The sequence below is a fragment of the Chiloscyllium plagiosum genome, unplaced genomic scaffold (assembly GCF_037043375.1).
Source record: "Chiloscyllium plagiosum isolate Xiang-an unplaced genomic scaffold, Cpla_swu_hap1 HiC_scaffold_35, whole genome shotgun sequence".
Lineage (NCBI taxonomy): Eukaryota > Metazoa > Chordata > Chondrichthyes > Orectolobiformes > Hemiscylliidae > Chiloscyllium > Chiloscyllium plagiosum.
This window is the reverse complement of record NW_028270173.1, coordinates 30,540,158-30,566,077: the sequence shown is the minus strand read 5'-3', so window position 1 is coordinate 30,566,077 and position 25,920 is coordinate 30,540,158. Positions and strand designations below refer to the sequence as shown.

General features: G+C 50.5%; 1 protein-coding gene across 1 annotated transcript in view; it reads right to left on the bottom strand.

Moving 5' to 3' along the window:
* LOC122541330 (macrophage mannose receptor 1-like) overlaps window positions 1-25,920 on the bottom strand; it is a 93,673-nt gene that overhangs the window by 6,718 nt on the left and 61,035 nt on the right. Inside the window, exons 2-9 of the mRNA XM_087979462.1 lie at window positions 18,025-18,114; window positions 15,188-15,553; window positions 11,199-11,312; window positions 8,292-8,648; window positions 7,218-7,346; window positions 4,395-4,748; window positions 2,525-2,626; window positions 2,035-2,400 (exon numbers count right to left, since the gene is read on the bottom strand). Of these exons, the coding sequence (XP_087835588.1) occupies window positions 2,035-2,400; window positions 2,525-2,626; window positions 4,395-4,748; window positions 7,218-7,346; window positions 8,292-8,648; window positions 11,199-11,312; window positions 15,188-15,553; window positions 18,025-18,064 (1,828 nt within the window). The 5' untranslated portion in view covers window positions 18,065-18,114. The remainder of the gene's footprint in view (window positions 1-2,034; window positions 2,401-2,524; window positions 2,627-4,394; window positions 4,749-7,217; window positions 7,347-8,291; window positions 8,649-11,198; window positions 11,313-15,187; window positions 15,554-18,024; window positions 18,115-25,920) is intronic.

Genomic DNA, 25,920 nt, shown 5'->3' with positions numbered 1-25,920 from the left:
TTTTCCCTGGAGCACAGGAGACTGAAGAGTGAACTTATAGAGGTTTATAAAGCCATGACGGGGCATAGATAAGGTAGGTAGCCAAGGTTTCCTTCCCCTTGGTATGAGAGTTACAGGGCATAGGTTTAAGATGAGAGGAGAGAGATACAAAAGGGTCCAGAGGGGGAATTCTTTTCACACAGAGGGTGATGAGGGTCTGGCTGCCAGAGATAGTGGTGGAGGCAGGTACAAATTGGTCACTTAGAAACATTGTAAGATAGGGATGGAGGGATGTGGGCCAAATGCAGGCAAATGGGGCTAGTTTAATTGTGAAAACTGGGCGAATGGACAAGTTGGGCCAAAGGGCCTGTTTCCACACTGTTCGCCTCCATCACTCAACAATATTGGCCTTTGTTTCAAGAAGGTTGGAGTATGAGAGGAGGGAAGTCTTAACTGCAATTGTACAAGGTGCTGGTGAGACCACATCTGGAGCACTGTGAGCAGGTTTGGTCCCTTTATTTAAGGAAAGGATATTATTTCACTGGAGGCAGGTTAGAGAAGATTCACTAGGATGATTCCCTGGTTCGGAGGATGTTTGATTTAGACTCAGATTCCCTACGGTGTGGAAACAGGCCCTTCAGCCCAACCAGTCCACACCGACCCTCCGAAGAGTAACCCACCCAGACCCATTTCCCTCTGACTAATGCACCTAACACTACAGGGCAATTTAGCGCGGCCAATCCACCATAGTCTGCACATCTTTGGACTGTGGGAGGAAACCGGAGCACCCGGAGGAAACCCACACAGACACGGGGAGAATGTGCAAACTCCACATAGACGATCGCCCAAGGCTGGAATTGAACCCGGGTCCCTGGTGCTGTGAGGCAGCAGTGCTAACCACTGAGCAAATGTTAAACAGGTTGGGATTCTACTCCCTGCAGTTCAGGAGGATGAGAGGAGTGAAACAAACAGGATTTTTAAGGACTTTGACAGGGTCAATGCTGAGAGAATGTTTCCCCCATGGGAGAGTCGAGGAAAAGAGACTCAGAATAAAGGGAGCACCAATTTAAGACTGGGATGAGCAGGAATTTCTTCTTGTCATCGTAAAACCCCTGCAGTGTGGGAGCAGGCCATTCAGTCCATACTGACCCTCTGAACAGCATCCCATCCAATCCCTGTATCTCCCATGGCTAACCCACCTAGTCTGCACATTATGAGAAATGTAGCATGGGCCCATCCACCCTAACCTGCACATCTTTGGATTGTGGGAGGAAACCCACACAGACACAGGGGAGAACATGCAAACTCCACACAGAGGGTCGCCCGAGGCCGGAATTGAACCTGGGTCCCTGGTGCCGTGAGGCAGCAGTGCTAACCACTGAGCCACCGTGCCACATCAGAGTCGTTGGAACTTCTCGCCACAGAGTGAGTTGTGGGGAGTGGTGGTGGGTGGTGGGGGAGACCCCTTGCTTCTGTTTCAGGCTGAGATAGATAGATCAGGAGGGGAATCGAGGGAGACCGGGAAAAGGGAAGGGAATCAGACTCGAGGAGCATCGGATCAGCCATGATCCGCTGGAACGCCGGAAGCAGGCTTAAGGGGCCGAATGGCCGATTCCTGTTCCTATCTCTTTCTGACTCTTTTCCTGTCCCCCCATCTCGTCCCAGATCCAACCCTCTGACTCGGCACTGTCCTCTTGAACTGCCCTACCTGTCCATCTTCCTTCCCACCTAACCGCTCCACCTTCCCCACCGACCTATCACCGTCAACCCGCTCGCCTGCATCTACCTTTTGCCTTCCCAGCTACCTCCACCCCCCCCCCCCCCAGCTCCAACACCACCTTCCCCTCTGCTATTTATGTCTCAGCCCCCTTCCCCCACACATTCCTGATGAAGGGCTGATGAAGATCGACTCTCCTGCTCCTCGGATGCTGCCTGGCCTGCTGTGCTTTTCCAGCGCCCAACCCCCACGCTTTTCAACTCTGACCTCTCCCACCCTCACTTGCTCCCATCTCCTTTACGACCTCGCGCCCAGCAGCAGCCATGCCCGCAGCTTACCGGTGTAACAGATGAAAGCGAACTTGTAATCGCAGGGCACGTCCTTCCAGTGTTCGTTGACTAAGATAACGCAGACGGCCATGGTGGTGAACTCCATGGGGTAGAAGGGGTCCCAATGGAAGAAGGTGGCAGGCTCCCCGTTGGTCCACATCCAGCCGTACTCAGACTGGTGTTGGTTGAACAGACCGATCCACGCAGCCAGGTCTACCTTCAGCAGCTTGGCCACTTTGCTGTTCTCCGTCATGTGCTGCACGCTGACCAGGTCCATGTGCTGGGCCCGACAATACTCCTGCGCCTCGTTCCACGTCTTCTCTTTGTTGACGAGGATGTAGTTCCGCTTGGGCTGGTGCAGGTCCTGGGCGCCGTCTGAGGACAGAGGTCAGAAAGACAGCCTGCCTTAGTCCGACTCCAACGCTCGACTGAAGGGGGGGGATGCGTACCAGGTCCCCACCATGTGGGCTGGAAGAGGTGCCCTTTCGGACGGACCTACCTGCGGCCGAGTCCTTTTCCGAGCCCTTGTGTGGCTGTTTCCAGTTACCACCAATGACAACCGGTTTCTCGGTGACTATCTCTGAGGGGTCTTCAAAAATCTCTGAGGACACAGAGGAGATTTTTATTCAAAGTGCTGCTTGCATGGAAAACTAAATATTTGCCCTTCGTCTGTCTCTCTGTTTGTTGTCCTCCAAGGACCCGCTCCCAAATTATAGACCACCGTTTGGTGTCAGTCCTTTACCGCCCTGCACTCTTGACTGTGGACTTGAAATGCAAAAAAACAAAATCAAAAGGTTATTTCAAAACCAAAGGGTGAGAGAAGGAATTGCTGCATTTGTGTGAACAAAGCTCATTGTGTGTGGTGTTTGCACAGCTGCTTTGTTCAAGCAATAGGGGGGAGGGGTAAATGTTTGTCATCAGCTCAACACAAGGGGATGTGTCCAAAATATGATTTGGCCGGCAACAGGTAGTTGATTGGTTTGTGTGATTGTGACCAGCTGTGTATTCAAAGGTCACCAGCCTGGCAACAACTCTCTGATTCATTTCCTGGACAGTTAACCCTTCAGAGTGCTGTAAAAGCAGGTGCTCTCTCTCTCTCTCTCTCTCTCTGCATTACAAATGTCTGAAGCCTGAAGCAAGCTCCATATTTTTCCCCCCCAATGGTTGTCTTTAACCAGTAATCAACAGACTTTGTAGTTAATGTACCAATTGCCCGGTGCCTTCTACAAAGAAGTGAAAGAACCTGAGGAAAGGAGATTGAAGATTAGAAGGTCTTGGCGAGTAAAGGAACTTCTCAACGGACCCTATAGACTGATTTTTTTTCCCCCATCTACTCATAAAACTGATGTCTTTAGTTTCCCTGTGTTTACACGTGTGTGTGTGTATGTGTACATGTGCATGTGGGTATGTGTATTTTATATACATGCTCTTATGTATATGTATTTGTAAAACCTGCATATGGGTTTGCAAGTATTTGATTTGGGACGTGTGGTCAGTGAGGACAAGTTGGACCAAATCAGTTTTCCGTGTTGTATGACTTGAGGGCTGGCATGGGCAATGACGGGGGCCAAATGGCCTTCTGTCGACGTTGCGGCCAACCGGCGGGTGCAGGAGGTTTTAAAAGGTCATTAAAGCTTTAACATGTACTGCCATATGCTTGACAATTCATAGCTGTTTCACGTAGCACGGTGGCTCAGTGGTTAGCATAGCTGCCTCACAGCGCAAGTGACCCGGGTTTGATTCCAGCCTCGGGCGACTGTTTGTGTGGAGTTTGCACATCCTCCCTGTGTCTGTGTGGATTTCCTTCTGCAGGGGGTGGATTGGTCATGAGAAATGGAGGGTTACAGGGATTGAGTAGGATCTCCCTTTTGAGGGTGGGTGTGGATTCGACGGGCCGAATGGCCTGCTTCCATACAGGAGGGAATCTATGATTCCACTCGTGACTAGAATGTAGTTGTTTGTAATAAACAGTGGTTCTTGTTAAGTACTGGAACTTGATCGGTCTTTTCTGGTTCCAAAAGACGAGGTAAATTGGGGACTTAGAGTCAGAGTCCTACAGCACGGAGACAGGTCCTTCGGCCCAGACTGGTCCATGCCAACCAAAACGTTCATCCACTCTAACACCATTTCCCTGCAAGCGGCCATATCCAAATGGCTTTGAGCAGTGTACATTTATGACATTTAAAAGACACTTGGACAGGTACATAGACGTAGAGGAATTATGGGCATACGGGAGGAGTTTAGTTTGCGATATGTGGTCGGCATGGACAAGTTGGACCGATCAGTTTTTTGTGCCGTACGACTCTAGGGCTGACGTGGGCAATGACGGGCCAAATGGCCTTCCGCCGACATCTGCGGGCGCCCCTTACCCGTGTAGCACACAAAGGGGAACAGGAAGCGACAGGGGGCGTCACTCCACCTGCCCTCCTGGATGTAGACGCAGACGGGGGCCATGATGTTGTAGCGGTAAGGGTTCCCCGGCTTCCAGTTGGTGTAGCCAACCGGGTCGTCGTTTGCCCACTTCCAGCCGCTGTTGGTCCTCTGGTCGTTGTACAGGCCGCACCAGCCCAGCTTGATCTCCTCGTAGAGCCTGCTGACGACCGTGTTCTCCTGTTTGTTGCGAATGCTCAGCAGCCCTGTGTGATGGAGCATGCAGTAGTCTCGGGCATCTGACCAGGTCTTCTCCAGGTGGATCTTGTGGTATATCCTGTTGGAGCTGGCTCCTGTTGGGGAATGGGAGTCACACAAGACTGTGGTTTCCATTTGCTTCAGTATACTCTCCCTCCCCCCCCCCCCCCCCCCCCCCCACCACCACCATCCTCCGACAGTAGGCCTTCCCAACGCACACGCCTCCCCCCACTTCCCTCTCGTCCGTCCCACCTGAGATGAACAACAGAGGAAGATGGCTGCTCATCTTGTTGCATTAATGTAAAGGCAAGGGTGCCGCAGAAGGCTATGGTACAGAGAATCTGGCGGTCCTAATGAACGTGTGGCGGCAAAGGTGTCACGCTGGGATTCGTTGATGGGATTTGGCCAGCATTTATTGCCCATCCCTCAGCTGCCCTTGAGAAAGTGGTGGTGAGCTTCCTTCTTGAACCACTGCAGTCCATGTCAACATGACGTTAGGGAGGGAATCCCAGGATCAACGGCCGATATATTTCCACGTTGGGTCGGTGAGTGGCTTGGAGGGGAATTTGCATGGGGGGGTCTTGTTCCCATGTATCCACTGCCCTTGTCCTTCCAGTGATGCTGGGTTTGGAAGGTGCTGTCTCAGCAGTTTTGGTGAATTGCTCCAGTGCATCTGAGTGTCGGTGGTGGAGGGAGTGGATGCTTGTGGATGTGGTGCCAATCAAGTTGGGGGGTGGGGGCGGGGGGCTCTGCTTTGTCCTGGATGGTGTCGGGCTTCTTGAGTGTTGTTGGAGCTGCCCCCATCCAGGCTAGTGGGGAGTATTCCATCACACTGCTGACTCCAAACATGTGCGGGTTAGGGTGAATTGGCCATGCTAAATTGCCCCTTAGTGTTCAGGGAGGTGTAGGTTAGCTAGGGGTAAATGTAGAGTAATAGGATAAGGGAATGGGTCTGGGTGGGATACTCTTTGGAGGGTCAGTGTGGACTTGTCAGGCCTAATGGCCTGTTTCCAGAGAGATTCTATGATTCTATGACTTGTGCCCTGTAGATGGTGAACAGGCTTTGGGGAGTCAGGAAATGCAGGATTCCTGACCTCTGAACCTTGCTTTTAGCTACAGCATTTATATAGCCAGTACTTTTTTTAAAAATTCATTCATGGGACATAGACATCGCTGGTCAGGCTAGGATTTACTGCCCATTCCTAATTCCAGTCAAGAGTCAACCCCACGGCTCTGGGTCTGGAGTCACATGTAGGCCAGACCAGGTAAGGATGGCAGTTTCTTTCCCTGAAGCACATTGGTGAACCAGATGGGCTTTTCCTGACAATGGATTCATGGTCATCATTGGGTTCTTAAGTTGGGGCGGCACGGTGGCTCAGTGGTTAGCCCTGCTGCCTCACATTGATAGGGACCCAGGTTCGATTCCAGCCTCGGGCGACTGCCTGTGTGGAGTTTGCACATTCTCCCCGTGTCTGTGTGGGTTTCCTCCCACAGTTCAAAGATGCACAGGTTGGGGCCATGGTAAATTGCACAGTGTTCAGGGATGTGTAGGTTAGGTGCATTAGTCTGGGGCAAATGTAGGGGAATGGGTTTGGGTGGGATACTCTTTGGAGAGTCACTGTGGGCTGAAGGGTCTGTTTCCACACCGTAGGGATTCTAGATTTTTCTTTATTATTAAACTAACGTGGACAGCATCCAGCAAGCCTGACTGACAATCCGAAACGACATTTATTGAGCTCCTTTGGTAAAACAATTCAGGGCACTTTGTAGGAGCATTGCATAGCCAAATTCGGCATGGATGGTCTGGCGGCAGAAAGCCAGCGTCTCAGTCAGAGAGGTTGGGTTTTAAGGGACTTTTTTTTAAGGTGGGAAGGTGCGGAGGTTTAGGAAATCAGTGACCGGGTCAGGCACAGACCGGGCAATGAGAATGAGAATTTTGAGAAGCAGACCTCAGGATAGTGACTGAGCACCGGGGAGTAATGAGGAAACAGGGATCGGTCATGGATTAGGAGGCGCGCAGCCGGATTTTGGTTGAGTTGGACTTGACGGAGGTGAAATAGTCCAATGGATTAGCCCGTCGAGCTGGAGAATGAGGGTTTCACCAGCAGACGAGCTCAGTGAGGGGGGCGATACCGCAGAGGTGGAAATCAGGTGCCCTCAGCAATGGCGCGAATGCAATTCCGAGGGTTGGGAGGGGAATAGGTGAGAGTGTGGACTTGGGGATGCAATCGGGGCCGTAGCCATTGAGTCGTAGACGCGGAGAGCCGTACAGCACGGACACAGACCCTTCGGTCCACCCAGTCCATTATCCCAAACTAAACTCATCCCGCCCGCCTGCTCTTGGCCCATATCCCTTTCCTATTCACGGCACCTATCCAAATGTTACAAATGCTGTAACTGTGGCCACGTCCACCAATTTCTCCGGACGTTCACTCCGCACGCAAGCCCATCACCCCCAGCCGTCCCTCCCACGGCTCCATCCATAGCGACCGCCTCCCCCCCCCAGTCTCGCCCCCACTCCCCGCGAGCAGCGAGATCCGCCGAGCGCTCCAGGTTGTTCCTACCTACATTAACGGCGGCGCCATTGTCGGCCACCTTCTTGGGCACGGACAGCACTTCACCGCCGCCGGGCTGTCTCAGTTTCGAGGGATGTCTCACTTTTCCGGGCCTGGCTTCCGACTGTGCTTTCAGGTCTGCGGGAGCAGAGAGAAAATGCGGTGAGCCCCCCCCCCCTCTCTCCCGGGGCTGTCGAAATTCCCCGCGGCTCAACTTCAGGCTCGGTGGGCTCGCGCTGCGGCCTCACGGCGCCAGGGGCCCGGGTTCGATGCCAGCCTCGGGGCAACTGTCTGTGTGGAGTTTGCACGTTCCCCTCGTGTCTGCGTGGGTTTGCTCCGGTTTCCTCCCCACAGTCCGAAGATGTGTAGGTCAGGGTGGATTGGCATGTGCTAAATTTCCCCGTGGTGTTCAGGGATGTGTAAGTTAGGTGCATTAGTCAGGGGTAAATATAGGGTAGGGGAATGGGTCTGGGTGGGTTACCCTTCGGAGGGCCGAAGGGCCTGTTTCCACACTGTAGCGATTCTAAATTCAGAAGCTAATTCTGGAGTGCGCAAATCACGTAGGTTGACACACAACGCACAGGAACGGACAGTCATGCCAACAGGCCTGTGCCAGGGTTCACGTTCCACGTAAGCCTCCTTTTGGTTAGTTTGACCTGTGGGCACCGATGGTTTGATCAGCACCTGTCATCCTCCCACCCAAGTGGCCCCTTGAGAAGGTGGTGGTGAGCTGCCTCCTTGAACCTCAGGGAGGGACAGTGGCTCAGTGGTTAGCACTGCTGCCTCACGGCGCCAGGGACCCGGGTTCGATTCCCGCCTCGGGCGACTGAATGTGTGGAGTTTGTACGTTCTCCCCCCGTCTGCGTGGGTTTCCTCCCACAATCCAAAGGTGCACAGGTTAAGGTGGATTGGCTGCGCTAAACTGCCTGTAATGTTAGGTGCCTGAGTCAGGGAACAATGTAAAGGAAATAAGGGAATGGGTCTGGGTGGGTTACTCTTCGGAGGCTGGGTGATGGGCAGAAGGGCCTGTTTCCACACTGTAGGGAGCCGAAGTCGCACTGCAGACAGAGTGTATGTGGTTACCTTTGTAGCAGATGAAGGCAAATGGGAAATCGCAGTCGGCTTCGTGCCATTCACCGTCCAGCATGGCGCCGCACATGGGCAGGGTGCTGTTGAAGCTGTAGGGGTGCCAGAGCGCCCACTTGGTGTAGCCGATCTTGTCTCCGTTGGACCACATCCATCCGGACAGCCCGTCGTTGTACAGCCCGATCCACTGGGGCTCGTGAGGCAGCGAGGCGATGAACCTGGCATCCTCGGCGTTCCTCACGCTCACCAGGTTGGTGTACTGGCTCCGGCAGTGGTTCCAGGCCTTGGTCCAGCTCTTCTCATCCTCGATGAGGAAGTAGACCCTGTCCTCGCTGACGATGGGCTGGAACCGAGCTGAAAGGAATAGCTCACTGCGTTTACCTCGGGGTTGTTCCGGGGGCGAGACTTCACAGAATCGCATACGCTCGGCCCTTCGGCCTAATGCTGGCCTCTTTCAAAAGACTTCCCAGTGAGTCCCACTCCTTCCTGTTCCTCTCCCACTGGCCCGGCTCTCTCTCTCTCTCTCTCTCTCTCTCCCACCCCTGTCTCTCCCTCTATGCCAGTGAGTTCCCCAAACCCCTTTCGAAAGTTCCCATTGAATCTGCTCCCATCTTCCAGGTCAGATCCTTTCAGATCACAGCAACATGCAAACTGACCATCCCACAATCCCTCTGGCTCCACGGCAACCATCATTATGATTTGGCGCCTACTGAAGCCACGGATGAGCTTGCCTAAGATTGTGCTGAGGGAGACCCATTCAGTACTGACTCCTGGAGGGAGCAGTCGGGCCTAATCGTGTAGACCCATTTTCTCCTTAATGCCCAGGCCCCAAAAAGCTCCCCTCTCCTCCGTGATAGTGAAGAAGGTGTTCGGTACTCTTGCCTTTATTGGTCAGACCATAAGTACAAGAGTTGGGAGGCCATGTTGGGAGGACATTGGTTAGGCCATCTTTGGAATATTGTGTGCAGTTCTGGTCTCCTTCCTATCGGAAAGATATTGTGAAACTTGAAAAGGTTCAGAAAAAATTTACAAGGATGTTGCCAGGGTTGGAGGATTTGAGCTACAGGGAGAGGCTGAACAGGCTGGGGCTGTTTTCCCTGGAGCGTCGGAGGCTGAGGAGTGACCTTATAGAGGTTTATAAAATCATGTGGGGCATGGATAGGGTAAAGAGACAAAGTCTTTTCCCTGGGGTCGGGAAGTCCAGAACTAGAGGGCATAGGTGAGAGGGGAAAGATACAAAAGAGACCTAAGGGGCAACGTTTTCACCCAGAGGGTGGTGCGTGTATGGAATGAGCTGCCAGAGGAAGTGGTGGAGGCTGGTACAATTGCAACATTTAAAAGGCATCTGGATGGGTATATGAATAGGAAGGGTTTGGAGGGATATGGGCCAAGTGCTGGCAAATGGGACAAGATTAATTTAGGATATCTGGTCGGCTTGGACGGGTTGGCCCAAATGGTGTGTTTCTGTGCCGTACATCTCTATGACTGTGACCTTTTGATCGCTCTTTCCCAATTATTAATGCAATCAGCACTCAGCACTTCTTTGGGTGATGTTTCTGAGCAAGTCTGTGGGTGAGAAACGCTCTTCTCAATCACCCTGTAGTTCATTTGCCAATGGTTTTGAGCCTTGGAAGACCAGCCTATCGTCCCTTGCACCAAAGGCAGCCATTTCTCCCCAGCTACTGACTGGGGCCTCAGCTTGATTGGCTTAAGTGGGAACGTGGTTAGAGTGGTGCTGGAAAAGCAGGAAAAATTCAACATTTCGGGCAAAAGCCCTTCATCAGGAATGACAGTATCCACTTCCGACCTTTCAAATGAGAACATCACAGGCTTCACCTTTCTCAGGAGACTAGGGCTAACTTTTCCAATCCCTCTTCCTACCTCACGGCTGAGTTAGTAAGATGACTAACACTTGAGAAAGACCGTAAGACATTGGAGCAGAAATTAGGCCATTCAGCCCATTGAGTCTGCTCTGCCATTCAGTCAGGGCTGATAGGTTTCTCAACCCCATTCTCCCACTTTCTCCCCATAACCCTTGATCCCCTTGACCATCAAGAGCATATCTATCTCAGTCTTAAATATACTCAGTAACCTGGCCTCCGCAGCCTTCTGTGGTAATGAATTCCGTAGATTGCCCACTCTCTGGCTGAAGAAGTTTCTCCTTATCTCCGTTCTAACAGCTCTTCCCTTTACTCGAAGGCTGTGCCCTTGGGTCAGAGTCTCTCCCACCGATGGAAACATCTTCCCAATATCTACTCTGTCCAGGCCATTCAATATTCTGTATGTTTCTGTTCGATCTCCCCTCATCCTATTAAACTCCGTCGAGTAATGGGCCACAGTCCTCAAACATTCCTCATATGTTAAGATTTTCATTCCTGGGACCATTCTTGTGAGCTGCAGTGTTTGAACTTTTACTTTACCTCTTTATATTGTTTACACTGTATTAAGAGGGACTGTAATGTTTTACTTTTAAGTTTGTTCCTTATTTGTCTCTACCTCAATGGTAAGTTTGTGTGCCCAGGTACCTGCACCTAAGATGGCGCTGTGCGTGACAATGTTGAACACTCTTCACTGTTGTCTTGCAATGTCCAGACATGACAAAAAAAGTCGAAATCTAAATAAGGCTGAGTTAAACTAGTTTTTGATCAACTTGAGTGTTGGGGGGGGGGAGGGGGGAAACAACGTAAAGTCAAAGTGGAGTTAATCTTATGGGATGGCAGAAGCAGCCTCAAGAGGCTGAATGGCCTACTCCCATTCCTGATTCTCTCGTTCCACAAAGACCCCTGATGTGCCCCTTCTAAAGCCTGAATATCTTCCCCCCCGCCCCAGTCAAAAATTGAAACGAGAGCAGAAACGATCGCAGGCGAATCACAGAGTTTCGTGTTGACTCGAAATATTGCTTACTTTGTTTAAAGTGCCTTTTATTTATGACATCAAATGCATTTGCCATCTTCTGGCTGCTTGCTTCAGAGGACTCTTTGCTCTCCTTAAGAATGGCATACCCAGGCTTTTTCAGGTCTGTTAAAATACAAGCATTGCAGGTCAAAATGCTCCACCCAGCAATCGTTCTTCATTGAGATCAAAGCTTTGAGTGATATTGCCTACAGCTGTGGACCAGACCAGATACCCCACTCATTGTACATTATGGAGATAGCCCACACCCTAACTTTTATGTTTTTTTAAAAGACGGTGTAAGGCACTGTGTCCCAGATGGATGGAAAGTTTGAGTTATAAAGAAAAGCTGCATAGACAGCGACTTTTCTCACTGGAGTGCAGGAAGTTGGGAGGTGATCTTAGAGAGGCTTATAAAATAATGAGGGCTACAGTTAGTGTTAACGGTTGATGTCGTTTCTCTAGGATAGAACATAGAATATTACAGCGCACAACGGGCCCTCGATGTTGCGTCGACCTGTGAACTAATCTAAGCCCATCCCCCTACACTATCCCATCATCATCCATGTGCTTATCCAAGGACTGTTTAAATCTTCCTAATGTGGCTGAGTTAACTATATTGATAGGCAGGGTATTCCATGCCCTTACCACTCTCTGAGTAGAGAACCTGCCTCTGATATCTGTCTTAAAACTATCACCAGTCAATATGCCCCCTCGTACAAGCTGACGTCACCATCCTAGGAAAACAACTCTCACTGTCTTTCCTATCTAATCCTCTGATCATCTTGTATGTCGCTATTAAATCCCCCCTTAGCCTTTTTCCTTCCAATGAGAACAGACCCAAGTCTCTCAGCCTTTCCTCATAACAGCTTCCCTCCAGACCAGGCAACATCCTGGTAAATCTCCTCTGCACCTTTTCTAATGCTTCCACATCCTCCCTGTAATGGGACGACCAGAAATGTACACAATATTCCAAGTGCGGCCGCATTAGCGTTTTGTATAGTTGCGGCATGACATTACGGCTCCGGAACTCAATCCATCTACCAATAAAACCTAATTCACTGTATGCCTTCTTAACAGCACTATCCACCTGGGTGGCAACTTTCAGGGATCTACGTACATGGACACCAAAATCCCTCTGCACATCCACACTACCAAGAATCTTGCCATTGACCCAGTACTCTGCCTTCCTGTTATTCTTTCCAAAGTGCACGACCTCATATTTAGCTGCATTGAACTCCATTTGCCACCTCTCAGCCCAATTCTGCAGTTTATCCAAGTCCCCCTGCAACCTGTAACATTCTTCCACACTGTCCACTACTCCACCGACTTTAGTGTCATCTGCAAACTTACTAATTGCATGGGGAGATTTCAAGACTAGGGGGCACATTTGAAAGGTTAAAAAAGGCTTGAGGGGCAAATGTTTTACACAGAGGGTGGTTCGCGTGTGGAATGAACTTCCTGTGGAAGTGGTGCATGTGGGGACAGCTACAACATTTAAAAGACATTGGATAGGTACATGAACAGGAAAGGTTTGGAGGGAACACGGGCCAGGAGCAGGTAGGTAGGACTCGTTTAGTTTGGGATTATGGTTGGCGTGGACTGGTTGGACTGAAAGGTCTGTTTCTGTGCTTTATGAACCCACGTGTTTCAACTAGTCCACCATTAAGTTTAATCAAAACACACTTTATTCTATTTATAGTTAAAACGCAACAAAAATGAACGGTTTATTGAAACACTTAACAAGATGGTGTATCATTTAACAAATGGCCATCAACCGTTCTATCATCCCACAGAGATACCCACAGCAAAACATATGGTGCAGCAAAACAGATTGTATTGCAATCCCCAGAGAAACCCATCATTCCGACTTTTTTTCCAAACTGGAAAACCTATTTCTGAACGGGATGTGCCCTGGGGCATTTCCTGATGACAGGGCCTTTCACCCTTCTCCTGATTGGTGGTCGCCCACAGCCCCTCCAACTGCCCTCAGCGGAGGATGGGGTAGTAATTCTCCAGTGTGTGTAGGAACTCCACAGTGGGCCCAGGGTGGGGAGGTTAGAGCCAGAGCACGGCGGTTTCTGAAAACGTCAAGCAAGAGAGGGACGGACAGAGAGAGAGGAGGCCTTGCGTTTGGTCTTGTTGATGGAAAGGAGACGAGGATGAGTAGGAACACTCCTTCACCTGGATGCTATGTTCAGGGCTTTGGACAGAGAGGGTGAATGGGCAAGGGTTACACCTTCTGCAATTACAGAGCCACACAGCACGGACACAGACCCTTCGGTCCAACCAGCCCACACCCACCATGTTCCCAAACTAAACTCGTCCCACCTGCCTGCTCCTGACCCATATCCCTTCAAACTCTTCCTGCTCAATGCCTTCTAAATGTTATAACGGTACCTGCCTCCCCTGGAAGTTCATTCCACACACAAACCACTCTCTGTGCAAAAAAATGTTCCCCCACATGCTCTTTTCTCCTATCACCTTAGAAAAATGCTCCCCTTGTTTTGATCTCCCCCACCTTAGGGAAAAGAGCCTTGTCAATCACCTAATGTATATCCCTCATGGTTTTATAAACCTCTATAAGGTCAGCCCTCAACCTCCCACGCTCCAGCGAGCAAAGTCCCAGCCTATCCAACCTCTCCTTATAATGTAAACCCTCTATACCTGGCAACATCCTGGTAAATCTCTTCTGACCCCTCTCCAGCTTAAGGGTTGAAAAATGTGGTGCTGGAAAAACACAGCAGGCCAGGCAGCATCCGAGGAGCAGGAGAATTGACGTTTCAGGCATAATGATTCCTGAAGAAGGGCTTATGCCTGGAACGTCGATTCTCCTGCTCCTTGGATGCTGCCTGGCCTGCTGTGTTTTTCCAGCACCACATTTTTCAACTCTGGTCTCCAGCATCTGCAGTCCTCACTTTCTCCTAGTTCCTCTCCAGCTTAATAATATCCTTCTTATAACAGGGTGATCAGAACTGGATGCAGTATTCCAGGCCTCACCAACCTCCTGTACAAACTCAATATAAAGTCCCAACTCCTGTACTCAGAGGACTGAGCAATGAAGGTAAATGTGCTAAATGCTTTCTTAACCACCCTGCCTATATGTGACGCAAACTTCAAAGACTTATGTATCTGAACCCCTGGGTCTCTCTGTTCTACAACACCATCCGGGGCCCTCTCATTAATTGTATAAATGCTGCCCTTCTTTGTTTTACCAAAGTACAATACCTCACCTTTATCCAAATTAACCTCCATCTGGCACTCCTCAGCCGCTATAGGAACTGCACCCACATTGTTCGGCATCGCTCTGCCTCACAAATCGTGGAGCTCACTCACCCTCTATAGTTGTGTTTCTTCTGTAATTATTGGTCAGAGCATTGAGTGCAAGAGTTGGGAGGTCATGTTGCGGCTGTACAAGACATTGGTGAGGCCGCTTTTGGAATTTTCCCATGTAATTCTGGTCTCCTTCCTATGGGAAGGATGTTGTGAAACTTGAAAGGGTTCAGAAAAGATTTACAAGGATGTTACCGGGGTTGGAGGATTTGAGCTACAGGGAGAGGCTGAACAGGCTGGGGCTGTTTACCCTGGAGCGTCGGAGGCTGAGGGGTGATCTTATAGAGGTTTACAAAATCATGAGGGGCATGGATAGGGTAAATGGGCAAAGTCTTTTCCCGGGGACCGGGGAGTCCAGAACTAGAGGGCATAGGTTTAGGGTGAGAGAGGAAAGATATAAAACAGACCTCAGGGGCAACTTTTTCACGCAGAGGGTGGTACGTGTGTGGAATGAGCTGCCAGAGGAAGCGGTGGAGGCTGGTACAATTGCAACATTTAAAAGATGGGTATATGAATAGGAAGGGTTTGGAGGGATATGGGCTGGGTGCTGGCAGGTGGGACTAGATTGAGTTGGGATATCCGGTCGGCATGGTCGGGTTGGACCGAAGGGTCTGTTTCCGTGCTGTACATCTCTATGACTGTATAACAGAGCTATCAAGTACCTGTACCTGTGTAACAGATGGAGGCCAACGGGACGCTGCACTCCAGGTCGAACCACTGGCCCTGCCTCAGGTAAACGCAGATGGGGGAGCTGCTGCTGAATTCCCCGGGGTAAGAGTCCGCCCAGTTGGAGTAGCCGAATTGCTCTCCCGTGGTCCACTTCCAGCCGTCGGGGAACTGCTGGTCATTGTACAGGCCGATCCAGGTGCCTTCCTCCGGCACTGGCAGGTAAGCAAGGACTGTTCCTTCTGCTGGGCTCAGCACACTGGCCAGATCGGTATACTCACTGCGGCAATAATCCCAGGCCTCGGACCAGCTCCTCGGCTCCTCGATCAAGTGATATTCTTTCCCGGAGTATGTGATCTGGGAGAGACCTTGAAAGGACGGGAGCGTGGGTTATTTTTAACGCAGGTGGGGGAATCGATTTTCTGCTGATCCTCGTGTGTCTAACCATGTGGTGTTTCGTTTAGGGTTTTTTTTTTGTTAAGATTAGCTTCCCCTACAGTGCGGAAACAGGCCCTTCGGCCCAACCAGTCCACACTGACCCGCCGAAGAGTAACCAACCCAGACCCATTTCCCTCTGACTAATGCACCTAATACCATGGGCAATTTAGCATGGCCAATCCACCCTAACCTGCACATCTTTGGACTGTGGGAGGAAACCGGAGCACCCGGAGGAAACCCACGCAGGACACGGGGAGAATGTGCAAACTCCACACAGGCAGTCGCCTGAGGGTGGAATCGAACCTGGGTCCTGGCGCTGTGAGGCAGCAGTGCTAACCACCGAGCTACCGGATTCCTCAGTGACTGAATCACACAACAGGCCTGAGGAGCTGAGTGGCCTCCTCCTCTTCCTACGTGGAATAAAAGACAACACATCATCCTCCTGTGTTGCCCTGGCTACCGAACCTTGTGCTCTGATCCTCGAAAGCCTTCTCTCCCCAAATCTCAAAATCAGCAGTTCTTCTGCTAATCTAACTTATCTGGGAAAACTCTGCAAACCGAGAGTAATGCAGAGACCACAGCAGCGATCGGTTGTATATGCAGCTCATGACCTGTCCCACCTGCCAATCTCCCTTCCCACCGATCCGCTCCACCCTCCCCTCTGACCTACCACCTCTATCCCACCCCCATTCACCTATTGTACTCTTTGCTACCTTCCCCCACCCTCCCCTCTGACCTATCACCTCCATCCCCACCCCCATTCACCTATTGTACTCTTTGCTACCTTCCCCCACCCTCCCCTCTGACCTATCACCTCCATCCCCACCCCCATTCACCTATTGTACTCTTTGCTACCTTCCCCCACCCTCCCCTCTGACCTATCACCTCCACCCCCACCCCCATTCACCTATTGTACACTTTGCTACCTTCCCCCACCCTCCTCTCTGACCTACCACCTCTATCCCCATCCCCATTCACCTATTGTACTCTATGCTACTCTCTCCCCACCCCCCCCCCCCTCCCATTTATCTCTCCACCCCAGAGGCTCCGTGCCTCTATTCCTGATGAAGGGCTTTTGCCCGAAACGTCGATTTTCCTGCTCCTCGGATGCTGCCTGACCTGCTGCGCTTTCCCAGCACCACTCTGATCTAAACTCTGGTTTCCAGCATCTGCAGTGCCCACTTCCGCCTATCGCCCACTGTGTCCACAGCTTCTGTCATTATCCTGTTTCTATAAGTCCTCATTTAAAGTTGTGTCCCCAATCCTGACCATCACAACTTTGCGGGAAATGACTTCAAATGCGTTGCAGGTCCCTCGCGGAAATCAGTGTTCATCCGGCATGAGGTTCCTCTGGCCGTGCCTCACTGACAAAAACAATGCAAAGCCTGAAACGCTGCACTGTGCATTTTCAGCACTGTATATTCCTCACTGAAATAACTTTGCAAAATAAACCATAAAAGGAACACCGCACAGTCAGATACCTGGGGTTCAAACAACTTTAAAACATTTTTTATGTTGGAACGGTTTGCAGTTGTAAATGCCAACACTCATCAGTAAAATCAGCTTGAGTATAAAATAAACTTTGAAACGTAAAAAGAATACAAGTCTGCAAACTAACTTCTGAAAGCTTAGCCCGCCTCCATCTGGTGGCTGAAAGCAGTCAGTGCAGTTATGAAATTACCTGCACTGACCAACTCTTCCCACTAGGGAGGGCCCTAAACTTCAGTGCAAGTTCAGAATGGGAGCCAGGGCAGACCAGAGTCTTTAGAGTCATACTGATGTACAGCACGGAAACAGACCGTTCAGCCCAACGTATCCATGATTACAAAAGAGAGCAGAATGGGAGTGGAGGGTGGGGAGAAAGTCTAAGGGGAAGGGAGGGAAAAGGAGGAATAGCAGAGGAAGCTCAGGGGCTCAGTGCATGAGCAGGCACATGAGTGTGTGAGCAGAAAAGGACATTATCAGAGCAAGACTCACAAAGTTAAAGAAATGGACACTCAGTGGGTGTAGGTTTGCTCGCCAAGTTGGAAGGTTCGTTTTCAGATGTTTCGTCACTATACTCGGTATTATCATCAGTGAGCCTCCGCATGAAGCACTGATGGCACGGCCCTGCTCTCTATTTGTGTTTGGGTTTCCTTGGACTGATGACATCATTTCCTGTGGTGATGCCATTTCTTGTGGTGATGTCACTTCCTGTTCTTTTACTCAGGGGGTAGTAAGTAGTACCCAAGTCAATGTGTTTGTGATGGAGTTCCGGTTGGAATGCCGTCTTTCTCGTACAGTCAGTATTTCGTGAACAGCATTAAGTCGGGAAACAACATGGGCAGGGTCAATTTTAAAGCAGGATCTTACTGTCCTCATAGGCAGACAAAATTGATGAGAAACTCGCGAGCGGGCTTACCTTCGGCCAAGAACATGAGGAGCAACCGTAATCCGATCATGCTTTCAGCGGCTAAAACCGGCCCAGATACTCAGACCCGCGCAGTGGCAACTGAAAAACAGAACAAACCAACCATAAAGACAGGTCCAAGGGGACTCCATTGCAAGCAGAAGTAAGTATTTGGGGGAGGGGAGGTGGGCTGGGGGAGGGGGGGGGGGGCAGGTGCAGCAGGCAACAAATTCTGCACTCTGGTCAAATCCCAGCAATAAACTCAGGAACAGCTTTACTGAAATATATCCTCGGAACAACACAAAATTCGACATGCTAGCATACAAGAGACGGGAAACTGAAATGCCAACCATACCTAAACAAGGGGCAGGGGCAGATTACCCTTTGCAAGCTCTACTATGGACTGCCAGTCTGACACCCACTATCGAGTGAGCAATGATGTCTTCCTATTGAAGGGTGGGAAGATTAAAACCCACTGCTTTTTCAATCCAAACTCTATTCCCTTACTGCTGACTCTCTCCCTCTCCCTTGAAACAGTCTGAAACTAAACCAGCCCTGTTTGCAACCCTCTGGTGTCATAGTTGACTGTGGGGTAAATCTTTGATCGCGCAATCACGAAGATCACTTATTCCCACTCCAACCCTCTGCTGGCTGTGGCATCGCCCAACTTATCCCTGTCTCAACCCGTCCCCTGAAAGCTCCTCGACTGCACCTTTGTTGCCTCTAGACGTGACGGCTCCCTTTCACCCCTGGGTGGTCTCCCCCATTTCCACCCGCCTACAGCTCGAGATCATCTGAACCACTGCTGCCTGCTCTTAACTCACGGCAAGTGCCACTCCCTGCCACCTTGTGGCCAATGGGCTCCCTTGGCACCCAGAGCAAGCAACATTCTCGATTTTAACATTGCCATCCTCGCACTCAAACTTCTCGCAGACCTCCCCTCTCCCCAGCCCGCCCAACTCCGTGACCCCCTTCAGCCCTGCAAAACTCCGTCTAACTCCAGCCTCTTGAGTAAGCCTGATTCAGGGACTCCTCACCATTTATCCAAAGATAAATATTGCCCCACCGCTGAGCTCTGGAACACCGTCCTGAGAAATCTTCACCTCTCCATTTAATATTCCTCCTTTAACACACTGCTTGAAGCCTTTTGAAGATATTTGGATGAGTACTTCAACTACCATAACATTCAAGGATATGGGACAAGTGCAGGAAATTGGGATTGGCGCACCTTTGTTACGTTGGTGCAGACTCATAGAGTCCTAGAGATGTACAGCACAGAAACAGACCTCATGCCGACCAGATATCCCAACCCAATCTAGTCCCACCTGTCAACACCCAGCCCATATCCCTCCAAACCCTTCCTATTCTTATACCCATCCAGATGCCTTTTAAATGCTGTAATTGTACCATCCTCCACCACTTCCCCTGGCAGCTCATTCCATACACGTGAAAAAGTTGCCCCTTAGGTCACTTTTAAATCTTTCCCCTCTCGCCTTAAACCTATGCTCTCTAGTTCTGGACTCCCCCACCCCAGGGAAAAGACCTATCCATGCCCCCTCATGATTTTATAAGGTCACCCCTCAGCCTCCGATGCTCCAGGGAAAACAGCCCCAGCCTATTCAGCCTCTCCCTGTAGCTCAACCTCTCCAACCCTGGCAATATCCTTGTAAATCTTTTCTGAACCCTTTCAAGTTTCACAACATCTTTCCTGTAGGAAGGAGACCAGAATTGCACACAGTATTCCAACAGCGGCCTAACCAAAGTCCTGTACAGCCGCAACATGACCTCCCAACTCCTGTACTCAATGCACTGACCAATAAAGGAAAGTGAGCTAACTGCTATCTTCACCAGCCTGTCAACCTGGTACTCCACTTTCAAGAACTTATGAACATGCACTCCTGAGCCGAAAGACCTTTTCTGCGCTGTATGAATCCATCTATAAATCTACAATCTTTGACATTTGGTCATCCAACATACAATCCCATGTCATTGACTACATAGAAGATTCGATAATATGGAATAGCATATACAATAGATTCCACATATAGTATTCTATAAGACTCCTGTGAAGCACCTCAATTTTATTGTGTTAAAGGTACTATTTAAATCTAAGTTTTTTTAGATTAGATTACTTATAGTGTGGAAACAGGCCCTTCGGCCCAACAAGTCCACACCGACCCGCCGAAGCGCAACCCACCCATACCCCTACATTTACCCCTTAAACCTAACACTACGGGCAATTTAGCATGGCCAATTCACCAAACCGGAGCACCCGGAGGAAACCCACGCAGACAGGGGGAGAATGTGCAAACTCCACACAGTCAGTCGCCTGAGGCGGGAATTGAACCCGGGTCAACAGGCGCTGTGAGGCAGCAGTGCTAACCACTGGGCCACCGTGCCGCCCACAAGTTATTGTTGAAGAATTTCAATCTGAAAGGTCAGTGGACCTTTACGTCATACAGTTGCTACCGGTATGAAGGTGAATAATTGCACATTAGCAATGAACCATATCCACACTGTTTGCACATGCGTTTGGAATTTCGCACTGCTGAATTGGAAATCTGCACCCTGGATGTGAAGTTCCACCAGCTTTCCTGACTCCAAAACCATTTTTTTTTTTTAAAACAGTCCTCTGATCCTGCAAGGCAGCGTGTATTTCTGAATACCCCTGACATCAGTCCACCAGCCAAAAGCGAGAGATTGCCCACAGTCCACAGGCCAAGTGTCTCAGCGTACGTCGAGCACTTTGTGAGAAGTCGTTTTGACTGAACTGAACTTTGACTTAAATTTCCCTTTATCTGGGAGTGGGTCTGTTAGCTGGGGCCGGTTTGGTGGCAGTGGGAGAGGGCTGGGTGAGTTGCTGTTGCAAAGAGCCAGCACAGAACACGCCGGGCCAAAGGGCCTCCTTTACCGTCAAACTGCCTCCTGTGTCCTTTCAACACGTTTACTCCAGGAATGTTTCTGAGCACATGTTTTATTCTGATTGATTTGTTTTACTCAGAGAGTAGTAGGGGTGTGGAACGCACTGACTGCAACAGTAGTAGACTCGCCAACTTTAAGGGCATTTAAATGGTCATCAGGATAGGCATATGGACGAGAATGGAGTAGTGTAGGTTAGATGGGCTTCTGATTGGTTCCACAGGTCGGCGTAACATTGAGGGCCGAAGGGCCTGTACTGTGGTGTAATGATCTATGTTTGAGTGGACTTTAACGATTGGTCTCTTTTGACTACAAGGGGGGGAGCAATGGAAATAGATGCCGGACTAGCCAGCGACACCCACATCCTGTTTTTAAAAAGGTACTTCACCTACATCGGATCACTACACCCCGAATTATATGAGGCACGTGATCTGGCAGAGGCCGTTTTAGTCCGAGACTAATCTCCAACACTTACCTTTCATCGCAAACAAAGTCCGCTTTTAACCAAATCCCGCTCAGGCGTTCGGCAGAGACTACGAGCAATTGCCAAAGGTGAGACTACAGAGAGGGGGGGGGCGGGGGGAAGAAAAGGGTCAGTCTTTCCGGGGGTTACCACTTCTCCGGCTCAGAAACTGGGAATGTTCACCCAAGTACCAATCTAAGAGTGTCTCCACTGACCTCAATTGTCTTGACCGCGAAAGGTCCATCCTTGGTCCATCCTACGCCTCACCTTGCTGCCTCAGTTTGGCGCTGGCATACCAACTCCATCTGCGACCCGGGCAAGATCCCGTGGGTTGGCTCAATGGCGCACTCCCGGATCTCAGCCTGCGATGGGACGCAGATAGAGAGGAGGGAGGGAGGAAGGACGAGCCAGGAGCGATGCCGTGAGAAAACGCTGCAATCCGGCCGGTCCCCTGGCTCCCTTTGCGACTTTGAAACGCGTCTGGTAGACACTGTGTCAGCAGTGTTCCAGCACAGCGTGTTGCTCTGGCCCGTGGGAGAAGCCAAGGACAGCACAAGCTGCACCCGAGGAGCTACAAATGCCTGATAACCTCCAGCAGCTGCCCTGGCAAGGGAGACGGAGACAACTTGCGCATAGAGATAGGAGCAGGAGGCGGCCATTCAGCCCTTCGAGCCTGCTCCGCCCATTCATCACGGTCATGGCTGACCATCCAAATCAATAACCTAATCCTGCTTTCTCCCCATAACCTTTGAACCCATTCGCCCCCGAGTGCCATACCTAGCCGCCTCTTGAATCCATCCAATGTTTTGGCATCAACTCCTTCCTGTGGTAGTGAACTCCCCAGGGCCACCGCTCTCTGGGTGAGGAACTGTCTCCTCATCACTGTCCTAAATGATCCATCCCAAATCCTCAGACAGTGACGCCTAGTTCTGGATGCACCTACTATCGGGAACATCCTTCCCGAATCCACCCTGTCTAGTCCTGTTAGAATTTTATAAGTCTCTATGAGATTCCCCCCGCTCACTTGTCTGAACTCCAGTGAAAAGACTCCTAACCCTGTCAATCTCTCCTCCTACATCAGCCCCACCGTCCCCGGAATCAGCCTGGTTTTAACCTTTGCCGCATTTCCTCAAAAGAAAGACCATCCTTCCTCAGAAAAGGTGACCTTTTGCTACCCCGAGTCCCACACAGGCCTAAATCTTTAGGCCCCTCCCCCACCAATGGAGGTAATTGGGTGTAAATTTGCACCAGGGCATGGCGATTGCTCAGCTCCAGCCAATCCCGGGGTCATTTATACCTCCCCCCGCGGGGGATCGCTGACTGATCGTGTCAAAGCCCAGTTTCAGAGGCCCACAGGGAATTTCCAGGCAGCACCCAGCCCCCAGCAGGTGGAGGGGAGCATTATGGGTGCCTGGAGGTGGCCTATCTAGGGTAGACCGCGAGACCACCCAGACACTCCCCCTCCTCAATGGCAACACAGCTGCTGAGGTTTCCACCTTGAAGTTAAAACGAGACAGAGGGACCTTTGTCATGGTGGTGGTTCTTTTAGAGATCGGCTTGAGCTGGAAACCAGAGGAACCGCTGATCTAGGCTGTTGGTAAGATGACGTCTTTATTTAACATGCTCCTAACAATTTACACCCTTAGGCTTAACACCAGTCTGTACATTGGATTGTCTCTCTTCAGGGTCAGTTGCCACTGACCTTGTCCGTCACTATTAACACAGGTAGAAGGTGATTTACACATTCGAGTATTAACCCTTTTCACTACATTTCCAGGCGTCCTGTCTTTTCTTTACATGTTTGAGTGTTAACCCTTACTTTACACTATCAGACACTCCCTAACTTATTTACATGTTTGCACGTTAACCCTTTACCCTACACTTACCCTACACTCTCCTATTTATATGTTTGTGGATTAACCCTTTACCCTACGCTTCCAGGTGCCCTCTCTCCTATTTATGTTTGTGGATTAACCCTTTACCCTACACTTCCAGGTGCCCTCTCTCCTATTTATGTTTGTGGATTAACCCTTTACCCTACACTTCCAGGTGCCCTCTCTCCTATTTATATGTTTGTGGATTAACCCTTTACCCTACGCTTCCAGGTGCCCTCTCTCCTATTTATATGTTTGTGGATTAACCCTTTATCCTACACTTCCGGGTGCCCTCTAACTTATTTACACGTTTGAGCGTTAACCCTTTACGTTACATTGTAGGATGCCCTGCCTGATCTATCTCTCTGATTTATCTAAAAGGAATCCTATTGCTTCTTCAAAGCTGGTGAACCTCTCAGGTTGCCTCCCCACCGCCCCCCCCCACCCCCCCCCCCCCCCCCCCCCCCCCCCCCCCACGGGTCCCCATTTCACGACCTTCCCCATAATCCTCAGTCGGCCACCTTAGGGATAGCCACAGCTGGTTGACTGTTGTGCCGAAAATGTGTTGCTGGAAAAGCGCAGCAGGTCAGGCAGCATCCAAGGAGCAGGAGAATCGACGTTTCGGGCATGAGCCCTTCTTCAGGAATGAGGAGGGAACAGGAGACGGGAAATTATCGATTTACGCACAGGACGACGCTGCCTGAACGTCGGGAGAAATCCCAAAGCTTACTCCAAGCCAGCGACCAAAGGCTGCAGAGTCTGAGGCTACCCCATGGAAGGTCAAGGCCCAGGTTAGACCCCCAGCTGAAGCGATGCGCCTCACCGTGGGATTGAGATATTGTGGTCTCAGCAGGTTGACAAGAATGGTGCCCGGACTGCAAGAGGTTACATCACAAGGAAAGGGTAACACAAAGGGTTTAAATTCTCTGCTGGGGAGTCTGTGGCATTGGGTGGCACAGTGGTTAGCACTGCTGCCTCACAGCGCCAGAGACCCGGGTTCAATTCCTGCCTCAGTCGACTGTCTGTGTGGAGTTTGCACGTTCTCCCCGTGTCTGCGTGGGTTTCCTCCGGGTGCTCCGGTTTCCTCCCACAGTCCAAAGATGTGCAGGTCAGGTGAATTGGCCACACTAAATTGCCCATAGTGTCAGGTGAAGGGGTAAATGTAGGGGAATGGGTCTGGGTGGGTTGCACTTCGGCGGGTCGGTGTGGACTGGTTGGGCCGAAGGGCCTGTTTCCACACTGTAAGTAATCTAAGAATCTGGTTTTAACCTGGAATTTTGAAAGGGTTTTGGATGAGGTTTTGAGGACAGAGGAAGACCATCCTGTCCATCAAGCCTGCCCCACTGTAAGCAATGCTCCTGCTTTTCCTTTTATTCATCTTTTGCATTCAAGATTTGTACCTAAGATGGTGCCATGAAAGCCAGCCATAGTAAAAACTTATCACTATACTCTTGTACTTGTGTACTGGAGTATACGTGACAATACTCTATTCTATTCTATCGTAATGCTGGGGGTTCCCTCAGCCTGTGTCTGTCTGGACGTAACACTACCTGGTATAGCAACTGTACCATTCAAGATCGGAGACGGTTACAGAGAGTGGTGAGCTCGGCCCGGACAATCACAAAGGCCAACCTCCCATCTATAGACTCCATCTGCCAGGCCCCGCTGTCAAGGAAAGGCCGCCAGCATTCTCAAAGACCCATCCCACCCTGACAACCTCTACCATCGGGGAGAAGGTACAGAGGCCTGAACACATGCACCAGCCGGTTTCGAAACAGTTTCTACCCTCCTGTTGTTAGAATACTGAATGGACTCACAAACTCTCAACATTCGCCTGTACCTGTGTTTTTGTTTTTGCCGCTGTTGACCTATTATTTACTTATCTACGCTACTTAACTCTGTGACCTGCCTGTAATGCTCGCAGGACAAAGCTTTTCACTGTGCCTCGGTACACGTGACAATAAACTCAATTCAATTCAAGTCAATAAAACAAAGCAGTGTCGAGGGGCTGAATGTCCTCGTCCCCTGTTAACTGTGTGTAAAACTGCAGAATTATAATTCTCACTGTTGCTTCTCTCTCCTCCCCTATGCCAGCAATGCTCAAGGCCATCTATCTATAGCTCCCTGTGTCCTTCTGTCCCTTTCGATAGACTGACACTGAAAGCACACAGCTTCGATACAATTTCAGCCGCTCCCTGAAAATATCCAACGGAAGATTCCGGATTTCGCTCGGCACCTCCTCCGGGAGCGGGTCAAGTTGCTTATCTTCGGCGAAGGGACTGTGAAGTAAGACGCTGTGCCGGGACATTGACGGAAGTTCACCCAGTGCTGAAGCAATGGGCAACATTCCTCAGGACAAGTTCAGGGACCAGCCCTGGCCGACGGGCTGATCCAGTTGTCATGGCGAATTGTGTTGGCCAATGGGGGAGGAGACAGCCACCTCGCCGCTGCGTCCTTTCAACGGCCATAGTTTAGACATAGGCTTGATGCTGACGCCCCACCCCGCCATCTTGTGTTCTTTTCCCATCCACTACAAGGCGAGTAGCCCATTTGTCCCTGAGTCAGAAAGCCATGCACGCTAACCTCGCTCCAGTTACGGTCTCGGGGTATACAGCAGGGCCATGCGGTGCGGGGGAAGCTGATGTGAATCAA